The following is a 12,694-nucleotide window of genomic DNA, read 5'->3' as shown; positions in this document are numbered from 1 at the left end:
CAGGAGGCTGTGACTCCGGTGAGACTGACTGCACTCTACCCCACACTTGATTTCTGCAGGACGATGTGCTTAAAAGCACATGTGTAACTGACCATGACCTCATTTACAAACACGTATGGTTTCTCATGTAAATCCACCAAAGTGATGACAAAGAAGTGATGTCCATCCAGGGAACTTTGATGTGCTTAAAAAGCACATGTGTAACTGACCATGACCTCATTTACAAACACGAATGGTTTCTCATGTAAATCCACCAAAGTGATGACAAAGAAGTGATGTCCATCCAGGGAACTTCACTTTTAGGTCTGCTTAACTGACTGACAACTAAGATTTTGAGTAAACTCTGCAAACCTCTCCAAGACTCAGTTTCCCCTATTTGCCAAGTGGAGTTATTTAGATGCCAGCACCTTTTCAGTGTACAAGTAAATATCTAGCTCTATGGGACTGAGAAAATAACATGAGATCCCAACATAGCACAGCCTACACCCAAATCCTGAGTCTCACCAACAACTGGCTGAGTCTGTTCTCGCTCTGCTCCCAGGTACAGCAGAGAGCGAAGACCATAGGCACCAGCGAGCCCTTTTATGGAAACAGCTGTCAAAATCTGTTTAAACCATCTGTTTCTCTGCCTGTTTTTCTCTTCCATGTTTTTCCTTCATGTGTTCTTTGCTAACAACAAAAACATCTATTCTAAAATAACCAAGATGTTATGATTAAAAATGCCAGAGAGACAGATCCACTTTATGAGAAAAATTGCTTTCAAAAGAGGGGTTAGGTTATCTCGTGGAAGAAGGTAACATTTCCACAAATATTATAGTTACGTTAAGAAAATAACCAACTACTTTCATTAAAAGAGGATGTGACAAGATTTGTATTTGTTCATGTAAATGAATTTAATGCTGCCGAAATTTGTCATACCTGAAAGCTATTGAAGTTTAGACTATATTTTTCTACTGAGCAAAATTGCTTAAGGAATTGTCTCTTGGCCTGTAAATAGCAGGTCTTCTGCCGACAATAAAAGGGTCACAAGTCAATCTTTGCATGTATTTGCATAATGCCTAACACCAAAGAGTGTTAACACCTCCAGGTATCGTTTTTTTTTTTTTTTCCCTTTTTCTTTTGAGTGGGAGGCTAGGTGAGGTAGTCAGTGTTTATGCAGAGGCCCTTTCTACCAGTTCACTGTTTTACATTTGGTACCTCCTGTTTAGATGCCAGTGACGGTGACATGTACAGCCATGCATGCTTTCATTACAGCCCCTGGTTGTGCAACTGGTTTTCCCTCTACAGAGTGAAAATCTCACTGTCTCACCTGCACACCTCCACACTATCTTAATAAGTTCAGATTTTCTGCAGAAGTTCCATTCCATACTTAGGATGTCATTAATATGCCATTTTTCTCTGTCTCTCACCTGGGTTCACCCTGGTTGATGGACATATAAATCTCCCAAGAATTCTCCTCTGCGATGGCGCCATGCGGTATGAGTAAACTTACCCCTAAAACAGAAAAGCCAAGAGGTTATTCATAGATTTTCCAATTATCTTGAAGCACCTCACATGAACACCATATAGATGCCCACCAAAAAACAGGACCTTCCCACAGCTATTCTTGAAATCTCCATCCTTAGAAGGTTTAAAAAGTCCGAGATAATAAAGGGAAATATCATGTTTTATAATAGTAACGTAAAAAAGGGAACATTATTAAACTGAGTGCTCAGATTGTTTTGTGGTTTTGTTTTGTTTTTAATTTTAAGTCTCCTCAACATTGTTTAATTTCCTTAAAAACTGGGTGTCTTAGACAAGGCATTATCAATCATATCTGAGAATATCAGAGTTTATCAATGAACAAGTTAATCTGCTCCAAAATTTAAAAATGCATTTCTCTGTCTTGTCTCTATCCACAGATTCTACTGATTTCCTGAAAATGAACCTGAATGGTGAGTGAGCTAACTAGAACTTTGCTAGAACCTGGTACAATTGTCTTACAAATTGTGCATCTGGAAGTAAGTTGAGGGTGGTTCTCACTGGACCACTGAATTTTGTCAAGAAAACTAGAGAAAGTAAAAGCATCTGAAAGTTTAGAAATCTTATAGGTTATTGTGTAACTAATGTGGCCTTATATTTGCAAACAGAAGCTAGGAAGGGGTAAAGTTATAAAGCGGACTTAACCATATTTGTATCAATGTCAACTTGAAGAAATTCAGCAGCCTTCAGTAAAATAATATAATGCAGGGAGAGAAGGCACAGGAAGCCACAAAACACTGCATTTTAAATGAACCCTCTTTCCTCTTAAACGTTGTGAAGAAAACATTTCACTTTGGCCAAGAGAGAAGAGTCTACAGAAGACAGGGAGTCTCTTTAATGCAGCATTTCATTTATAAAAAGAAATGAAACAGAAAAACACTGGGACCTTCACAAAATAATATCTCAGGGCACCCTCTTTGAATAATGTGGCTCGCACTTTCTCCTTTCATTACAGCTAATGTAATTGTACAGAAGGCTTTCAGGTTGCCGGTGATAGTTTAAATCTAGAGATGGCAGGCCTTACTGATATCCTTCTACATGCTGTGAGCAGGTACAGAATCCAGGAATGCAAGACTCATTGCAAAACAAGTTATTTGTAATTCCTGTTCATGAGCATTATTCACTAACGTGCTAGTTATCATCAGCATCTTTCACTAGCACTAAGAATGAGACATTTAAATCTTGCTTACAGCTTTTCAGCAAGGAGACCCATTTGTATTCCGGACTTTAATGTCACTAGAAGGAGAGCTGAAATTGCCACACTTAGGGATCTCCAATCAGGCTCTTCCTTCCATTTTCTATTGTTTTTTTATTGTGGTAAATATATATATATATATAACATAAGGATTGCCTTTTTAAGCATTTTTAAACATACAGTTACGTGGAACTAGTTACATCCACAGTGCTGCGTAACCACCACCTCCATGTATTCCCAAAACGTTTCCTCATCCTAAACATAAACTCTGTACCCATTCAACAATAACTTCTCATTAGTCCTTCCCCTTCCATTTTCTACTATTCCTTAAGTGTGGTTAGCAAATGAAGTGGACTCCGTGGTAGCCTCCCCTGTCGTGGAGCACAGTTGTAAAACACAGGATATTCAGAATGTTTACGCGTCACCCTGAATACGTGCCCTGGACATGTGTCTTCTCTCGGTTTGATACAGCACTTTCTCTCTGCTGACTCGGTCAGGCTCCCAGACCATTATTACAACAGAGACATGCAGTCCCTATTCTTCAGATACAAAAGTACAGGAGACTGTCATCAAACAGTAACACCACGTTACATCAATAACTCTTAGCACACACAATGCCCGGCCTAGACTAAGAACCAGGTAAACATCATAAATCTATAAATGAATGAGTAGGATTCAAAATTCTTAGTGAAAAAACAACGCTCTGGGACATGCTATCTTCTACAGATCATCACGACCTGATGGTCTACTCCCAGACAAAACCGGAAAATGTGTGAGGATGTTTGGGAAAGTAGCAGGTCACATCTCATTTCTTTCAAGTTGGCTTAATTCCCCATGCTTAGATTGAAACATTATTCATAATACTCCTAAATTCAACCTGAGTCTAAAAAATCATTGGTGCTTTAAAATATTTTTTCTCTTCTTCAATCAGAAACTATACTATCTTGCAAACATACTTCCCTCCTCCTACCTATGCACACCAACTATGTGTAAAGACTGAAGACGGTCAAGCACAGAGGCGAGGGTCACGGAGGGTAGCAAGTTATGTGTTATCATGAATGAGAAGCAGTGTGGAAAAGCTTTGTGCCTACGGTCCCCTAAAGAAGTGTCCATCTTCAATATGTCATACACCAGTTATCTCTGATTAAAGAAAAATATCCTCCCCTCAAACTCCACCTGCTATCCTGACAGCCTTTCACTTGATATGACAACAGAACCACCTGTCTGAGTGAGTTTTCTGTTTCATATTTTGCATAATAAATGATTTCTAGAGCACAGAGACCATGCCAACCTTTCTGAAAAATTACTGCCGGGCATCAAATGACAATTTGGGATGAATAGCATTAGCACAATCTAATTTCCGTGCCTTCCTTTTGTTAAGCTTTAGCTTCCTAAGTCATGTTTTGCATTTATGTCCTGCAAATAATACAGCATGTATTTCAATTACCCGCTCTTATTTTTCCTGAAATTCACTCCTAGTGAACAGCTTCAATCTTGTCCAGCACTCCCTGTCAGGAGCTTTGAAATGCCCCTTTTACAGACGATCTGTTTGGGAATTATTGACAATGCTATCAGAACTTTTAGTTTTCAACATGAGTGCGTCTCAAGTCAGACGGGAAGAGAAAGAAAAATCTCTGGTTCATCATGATTTCATCTTTCTTTGATGGACATTATACAAACCTAGCCAATGAATGGGTTGGTCTTGGTACTCTCTCCGCATGTGTGTAAATATGTGCACACGCATGGACACACACTATCAAATGAGGATGGGAAGAGACAGGAGGAGTACCGGCCACTTTATTCAACCACTACTATTGAGAACCTCCTAAGAGCCAAGCATGAGCTAGAAAGAAGACATAGAGAAATGTACAGACATGTGTGTAAATATGTGCACACGCATGGACACACACTATCAAATGAGGATGGGAAGAGACAGGAGGAGTACCGGCCACTTTATTCAACCACTAACTATTGAGAACCTCCTAAGAGCCAAGCATGAGCTAGAAAGAAGACATAGAGAAATGTACAGGAGTTCAATGGGCAACCTTACAGGATCCTGATGTGTACTTGTACCTCCTATTTTCTTTGAGAGGACAGGCATTGTGTCTTTTACTTTTCATTTCCCAGGACCCACACCTCTAATTTATGGGATCTTACAGGAAGGGCAATTGGTAACTGTGGCTGACTGACCCATTTGCACTGTGATGCCTGTCTGCTAATTATCAACAGGAAGAATACATCACACATAGATGCTCAGACATTGACACTCATCCACATTTTAGCCAAGATCCTTACCACTGACCAAGAAAGATTTAGAGAATTGGAAGATGAGAAGACAAAAACATTATTAGGGTTGCATTTGAGGGATATTTTAAAGAAATAGAATACATTTTGAAATGAAGTTTTTAAGGAAGTGACGAATCTAGGAGAGAACAAGACTACAATCATCAAATTGAAACACATTTCAGTCTCAAGTCACTAAGCTACTAGAGGGGTCAGTTAGCTAGAATAGTAGCATCAGACTAGTCCTATTACAGATTGCCTTCTTAGATAAAATGTTTGATTTGAAAAGTTGGCTAGTCCCCGATAGAGAGGAATCTGTCAAGGCCCTAATGGCCCTGACTCAATGCTGACTGCAGTTCAATAACTCTGGCAGGTCCGGATCCAGTGCAATCTCTTCTCTCTCAGCAGCCAACACAGCACTACCTGATTCGTCACACTACCTAATTCTTGTTACTTAGAAATTAGAGGAGAAATTGACCTCTTCGGCCATCCACTTAGGGCTTAAGCAGCAACTCTGAAGACTAATCCATAGATAGGATGTCATTTTAAAAGTGATCTGGACTGGACACCTTAAGTATCCTGTCAAAACATCAAGAAAATCTCCTCTCTTCCAACCAAAAGGAGGGGAGAAAAAAACTTGAGAATTAATTGTACCTATGACAAAGCATTGGAACTGAAGTGTGAATTCAAAAGAGCAGCTCCATAATGATCCCCCATCATTGCTCATCATAAAACAACATTAGAGCAAAGTTATGGACACTGAGAGTGTTTATTAGGTCAGTTACTGATGAAATTAGACTCCAAGTGTCATCACACAAAATATACTGGTGCCATAAACCATGCTTGCGTATAAACACAGTGCCTGTAAGTCATGTCAAAGAATGTTCCAGGTACTTCCTGATCATGTTCTAGAAAATATATTTCAAAGGGTCTTAAACCCTGGGGATCATCCAAACCTCCTAGCAAATAACAGCTATCAACTGTCCTAGGGCATCAAATGGAGTGCTGGGTCCATGCCGAGATGAAGATCGCAAAATCTCCTCTCAGCACTGGTCTGGTTTGCTGTGTGAATCAAGCAGACTGGTGGACCAACGTGTTTGCATCTCTGGCAAGGGGATGGTGAACATTATAAAACAAATCTGATAAATATAAAATGTAATGTTTAAATACATGCTGGAAGATACACGAGCACACACTTGCCACCCACCTGTATTTGGCATGACTAAGCGCCCCCCTAAATGGCCAAAGACACCAGTTGTCCTCAGTTCTGTCCTTGTGGGGAGTGATGACAGATTTTGGATGTAGGGCGTTTTATTTCTGGAATGCAGTGTACTAAAGCTGCGGTTGTTGCCGTGGGGAAAAGTGCCGGAATGATTCTTGCCGTGGTACTCGGCTCTCTCAGACACTCCCAGGGAAACCATGAATGAGCTCTGGACTTTGACTTTGATGTCAGACAAAGGGTTAAAGAGTGAGGACTCTGTCATGAGGTCCTTGTCCAGAGGGTCCTGCAGACAGATGGGTCCACTGTATGTTCGGCTCACTGTCAGATCTGGTTGCATGGCAGGATTCAGGAGCAGGGAATTACCTAGTAAAAGAAAATTGATCTGTCACTCAGAAACTAAAAAGCACCTCAGTTTCCCTTTCTATCTGCCTCTCCAAACTACACAACAACCTGATGGTTACAAGCTGCTCCGGTCAGATCTAGCTCTTCAGACCACCCCGAGTAACCAGAGAAGCTGCAATGGGTCATTAGTGACCAAAATCCTCCACTTTTCAGAGATCTTTAGAAGCTACCGTTTCAAAGCAAGTATTTCTGGCACTCCACCAGGCAACTAACTCAGGTATTATTGTTTATGTGATTATTTTAACAGGAAAAGGGAAGCTTTAAAAAAAAAAAAAAAAAGACACGTCTAAGACCCACTTCTAACCAATGAAATTTGAATCCCTGGGGCTGGGAATGGTCTTATATATGGAGTCCAAGCTCCCCAGGTGTTTCCAATTGCAGCCAGGGTTGAGGACCACTCTCTGCTTACTCAAAGAACGTGCCTGGTGCAGGTGAGAATTATGGTCACTAGAAAATAGGTTTTGAAAAAGAAATCTGTTCATTAAATGGCAAGAGATGACACAGCGTGGTGACGAGGTAGTGCTGTTTATAACTGAAATTGCGTCAGTTGCAGCACATTTCCCGTGGAATTCTGGGCAGTTTCTGGAGCTGGGGGAGGAAATGACGTGTCCTCAGAGCAAAAGAGTCAGGGGACCTCATGAACTGCTCCATGTCTGAGAAGCCAATTTGCTCTAATTATGCATATGTCACTCTGAGAGGGAAAGTATGCACCGCACATGGACAGTGAAGGACTTACATTCTACGTGGAGAGCAGTTTAGATTGGTTTCCTTTCTGTCTCAAAACAAATGAAAAAACAATCTTTACGAAAACATGAGAAATTGGACTTTGTCATCTGTTGAGGCTTGCCAATTTTTTCCAAGCCAAATATTAAAAAGAAATGCTGTGATATTTTCTTGTGATGAAGTAATCTCATTTATTAGTAAATAACAAAATAACCCTCAGTCCCAAACCTCCCACCCATATCAGTCCATCAATGTGACATCACAAATTGAAACCGAAACCATATTAAACAATCTTCCTTTGGGGCCTGACAAACCTGTTTAAAGTATGATATTTTTGAAAATGCTGCAAATCTAGGGCCAGCCCGTGGTTCACTTGGTAGAATGTGCTGCTTGATAACACCATGGCCACAGGTTCAGATCCCTATATAGGGATGGCCAGTTGGCTCACTTGGGTGCTGACAACACCAAGTCAAGGGTTAAGATCCCCTTACTGGTCATCTTTGAGGGAAAAAAAAAAAAAGAAGAAAGAAAGAAAGAGAGAGAGAGAGAGAGAAAGAGAGAGAGAGAGAGAGAGAGAGAGAGAGAGAGAGAGAGAAAGAAAGAAAGAAAGAAAGAAAGAAAGAAAGAAAGAAAGAAAGAAAGAAAGAAAGAAAGAAAGAAAGAAAGAAAGAAAGAAAGAAAGAAAGAAAGAAAGAAAGAAAGAAAGAAAGAAAGAAAGAAAGAAAGAAAGAAAGAAAGAAAGAAAGAAAGAAAGAAAGAAAGAAAGAAAGAAAGAAAGAAAGAAAGAAAGAAAGAAAGAAAGAAAGAAAGAAAGAAAGAAAGAAAGAAAGAAAGAAAGAAAGAAAGAAAGAAAGAAAGAAAGAAAGAAAGAAAGAAAGAAAGAGAGAAAGAAAGAAAATACTGCAATTCTTGGCCATATTGTATTAGCCTGTATTGTTTTTCCATTTTCATAATTTATAGCATTATCAACAGGAAATCTACAACCTTGACTTTTCCCACTTCCTTTTCTGATTCCCTAAGAATCCAGAATCACAGAGGAAAATACACAAACGAGATGAAGTAACGCTGTAGGTCTAAAGGCTCCTTCATGCAGCATTTTTTTCACGCTTGAGGATGTTGTGCGAAGACACAGGCGCCATCAAGGAGCTGTTCTCTTGATCGGAACGGCACTGAGGGCTACGGGTTACAACCTTGCTCTTGGTTACCCCCTTCCCAGGGAAGAAGTGGGACTAAGGAACCATCCCACTTCTGAAAAGAGTCTGAATGGACGTTTCCATGGACACCTCAAAAATTGCATCCCTATGTCTTCTGGCTATTTTGTCTCAAGCCCTCACCTTCTGAAGTTTAATTTTTGGCCACTCTTAAAAGACTCTCCTAGGTTATGTGCAGCAAAGAAGCAAAGGTATTTCCTAGAGTTAGTGTTTAAGTGGAAACTTCCTGATTATAAAAGATGTACATGTAAGAGAGTTCAAAGTTGAAAAGAGTTGGCTGCCAACTTGACCGTAGCCTGATTGGGGCCAGGCATCCACCCCTGATTGCCCCAATCTTCTCTTTGGAAATCCTTTTTCAAGTCCCTGGTCTACTCTAAGTATGACATTCTACTTACGAGTCTCAGTGTTCACCTTGCTGGGGCACTGGATGTATTGCTCAAGGAGGGATGTCTCTAAGACGGTGGAGGTGAAAAGCACATGACCACCAATGTGAGGTCCCTCATCACAGTGGATACAGGGAAAGCAGCATTTACCAAAGGCTTTTTCGTTATATCACTAGCTTTGTGAGATTCTTGGCCAAAAGTAAAACACAAAGTGCTCAAATAAATTTGACAAGGCAACAAAGTCTTTTAGAGATTCACAAGACATGTAGAAGCCCGTCAGTCAGGAGATGTGTTTAAGCTCATGCAAGTCAGCATTCCCCAGACGTGTTTAGCTGGGGAAACACCCCTTTCACCTGCTTCTTGGTGCTCTATGGAACATTCTGGAATCCTGTGCTAAGGTAAGAGGAAATAACCAGCTTCTAGAACTCTATTCCCTATATTTGCAAGCACTTTCCATGTGCCATGGGCTTATCTATATTATTCCAGGGAATTTCATCCTCACAAGAACACTCTGAGGTGGATATCAGTATACCCATTTTGCAGCTGTCAAAATTGAGGCTCAGAGAGGATCACTGCTTAACTAGGTCATACGGCAGTTTTACACACAGATCTAACTGACTCCAAAGCCTGTGGACTGACATATACAAAACTATCTCTCACGCTGTGTATTTCCTCTGTTTTCGAGTGTTATGGTCTAAGATACTGATATCTTATTTGATGAAAATGTATTTTCAGATTCTTATGTAGCATAAAAATCAGTTCTTAATTGGATTTGTTTCTAATTAAATCCCATATACCAAACCACACACCCAAGCCTTTCGGAGGCCTCATCCGGAGGTGCCCAGAAGTGAGCAGCTAGAGGGCTCTTGTGTCTCCAGGCCACCTCTCAATTTCCTCTTCTAGAATGCTCGGGCTTCTATTTCAGAAGCCTTTGCACTCAGTCACTACCCGGCACTGAGACTTCTCTTGCCCTGTGCTATCATCACGACTGATGCACAGTGAACAGAAATAAAGGTGACAATATTGATGATGAGGAACCAGGTACAAATCTTCATCCTCTGAAGGGAGACAATTTCACTTTTGTAAAAATGAAAGCCACGTACATCTCATCCCCACCTCAAAATCAGGAATAGATTTGGTTCATATAAGAGAATTAAATGACTCTGTATTGAAAATGAGCATTGGTAGAGTCTGATGTGATAGATTTTCCTTTCTCCACAACAAAAGATTGCTCAGACCTGGCAAAAGCTGAGAGTCATTTAGGCTGGAATTTCATTTTTTCCCTGGCTAAGTGACCCATCATGTACCCTCTAAAGTCCTTTCACTGAATTAAAATAGAAGTAACAAGAATGACTCCATCTCATGAACAGTGTAACAAATATACCTGGGAGGCTGTGGTACAAGAGTTGATCCTCAGCCTCGAATGACCAATATTTTAGTTAACTAAATTAAATATGCAGCCTCAAAGTGGGCTTCTTAAAACAGAAAGTTAAATAAATTGAGATAAAATAACTCTTTAAGCTTACAAAATATCAAAGGTGGAAAAGCCTCATTTAAAACATTGCTAATGGAAATTGAGATACATTTGTCCCCGTAGTAGTCTAGGACTTAACAGACCACATCGTCCAGCCTGGTCTCCTAATGTGTGAAGACAATTTGACAGCGGCTCCCAGTGCCAAGAGCTACCTTCACACAGGACCAAAGAGAAACTGAGGCTCCTGTGTGAGCGCAGTCTGTGGTCCTGAGGACGAGGTGTTGGGGGCCCTACGCCGCTGACCTTGACGCACTGTTTTGAAGTTGAAGGTCTGGAAGCCACCTGTCAATGCAGAAGAGTCAATGACATCCACTCCATAGTCACTCTGGCTCCGTCTATAAAGAGTGACGCCAATGACCAGGACAGCAACGGCCACGACTGCAGCACCCAGGCCCGAGTACAGGGCAATGTCGCTGGCATTCTCAATGCCTGCAAGAAACAAGAGAAATCCTGCATGACCAACGTGGGCACAAAGCCAAAAAGCCACCCCGGGATACAAAACAAAATGCAATTGGATTTTTGGTGCTACTTCTTGGAGAAAATGACATGTGTAGCTAGCCACCGTTGTATGCTCTCTCACACCAGAATCATATTTCTCAAATGCCTTGTATAAATCAAAGGGACGCTAGTCAAACATCTTAACTGCATTAAGGGAGCTTACCATGTAATAGACTCTTGATGAGAATCAATTTGGCAAAGAAAATAATATTTTTCTACTAAAACAGACAGCTCCTTAACTTTCTCATTTTCAGAAGTCATTTACCTGCAGAATACTTTTTATATTTTATTTCTATTTGAGGGAGGACAGATGCACACACAATGACAAAATATGAGTGAACTGCTCTGCTCGTATGTGACCTGGGGCACATGCACTTGCAGAGAGCTGTCTAGGATGAGAAGATAACACATGGTCTGTAAGTCACGAGAGAGCAGACCAGAGTTCACAAATAGGAATTTTAGCTTTGGCAAAAATCATACAAATTGAGAGAACACTGACAATATCAGTTTAGGGTACATACAATCATTATGAGCTAATTTTTGTTGTGAGATATGAAGGTCTTGGTCCCAGGTGCTATTATGTCCAAGGTAAATGTTTTCTGATGCCAATTAAATGCTAGACTGTAATATGCTGTCGTGGAAGGGGACTGGCCTTTAAGATGGCACATGCTGTTTCTCTCATACCTCTCCTATTCCATCCTATTGAATGCATGGGCAAAGCAAAAATAAAAGCGTTAGTTTGAATTTAGAATGTCGGTGTCTCTCCATCCCCCAAAGTGTGTTACAGCTGTTTTTCACCTCCTTTTCTAGATGCACATTGGGTAGGGATCATCCCTGAAGCACAGTCATAACGGCCACTGCAACTCAGCATAAGGGATCTATCCGAGACAGCAGAATCCTCAAAGAGGAATAATCTTGAAAGCGTGTGGAAATGGAAGATGGCAAATGCCAACTACATAACTAATCTTCCTACAGATTATGCGGTAGGTACACTTAATGGTTCCAAAAGTAATTACTATGTCACCCTGGGTTGGGCTTACGGGATAAAATAAACCCATCGTGTATTTCCCCTGTAATTGCATGGGACTTGCAATGCATTCACTGCACCCTAATATGGTACTTATGTTATCAAATGAGTAGCACTAACCGCACAAGTAAAGTGAATTTATTTTCAACAAAGTTAGTGGACTGTAAAATAAGGTGCTACCAAATTAAAGAGTGAACAGGGAAAGCAAGCAGAACCAGTTCAGTAATAGGGCAGGAAACATATAAAAATCATGCTTGGGAGAACACAACCATCAAAAAGAACAGCATCAGAAAGGTCAGAGGCTCATCAAACACTCTTATTAACCAGAACAGCATGTTGTGATTTAGGCCTTAGTTCTAACTTTACGATGGTCCAGATGGGAAAGGGAGTGGGACGGGAGGCCTGCTGGTCCGACCACCCAGACCACAGGCGCGGTGATTAATCAACCTCAGAGTTCCCATGTCTGCCCATGTCATTGGGTAAGGAGGAGGGAAACTATCATTCTCCCCTATGCACGCTCTTTGGAGGGGATAATTATACTCAGAGCAGAGAGACGACACACAACACAGAAGGTGCTTCATGCCAGGGTACCAGGAACAGTGAGGGAACTTTGGATTGACACCAATTAGCCTTTTTTCCACCCTTCTCTCCAGTTCTTTTGGCACTGCTGAGTGATGACACTGTCACCTTAAAAA

General features: G+C 40.9%; 1 protein-coding gene across 1 annotated transcript in view; it reads right to left on the bottom strand.

Moving 5' to 3' along the window:
* The window catches only part of LOC103604704 (netrin receptor UNC5D-like), a gene marked incomplete at its 3' end in the record, with an annotated part of 96,938 nt that overhangs the window by 47,152 nt on the left and 37,092 nt on the right, over positions 1-12,694 (bottom strand). The window contains 4 exon segments of the mRNA XM_008589280.1: positions 1,385-1,494; positions 6,207-6,584; positions 10,718-10,903; positions 11,657-11,671. Coding sequence (XP_008587502.1) covers positions 1,385-1,494; positions 6,207-6,584; positions 10,718-10,903; positions 11,657-11,671 — 689 coding nt within the window.

The sequence above is a fragment of the Galeopterus variegatus genome, unplaced genomic scaffold, assembly GCF_000696425.1.
Source record: "Galeopterus variegatus unplaced genomic scaffold, G_variegatus-3.0.2 Scaffold5348, whole genome shotgun sequence".
Classification (NCBI taxonomy): domain Eukaryota; kingdom Metazoa; phylum Chordata; class Mammalia; order Dermoptera; family Cynocephalidae; genus Galeopterus; species Galeopterus variegatus.
Note: the sequence above shows the minus strand (reverse complement) of the source record. Positions and strands in the feature narration are given on the sequence as shown.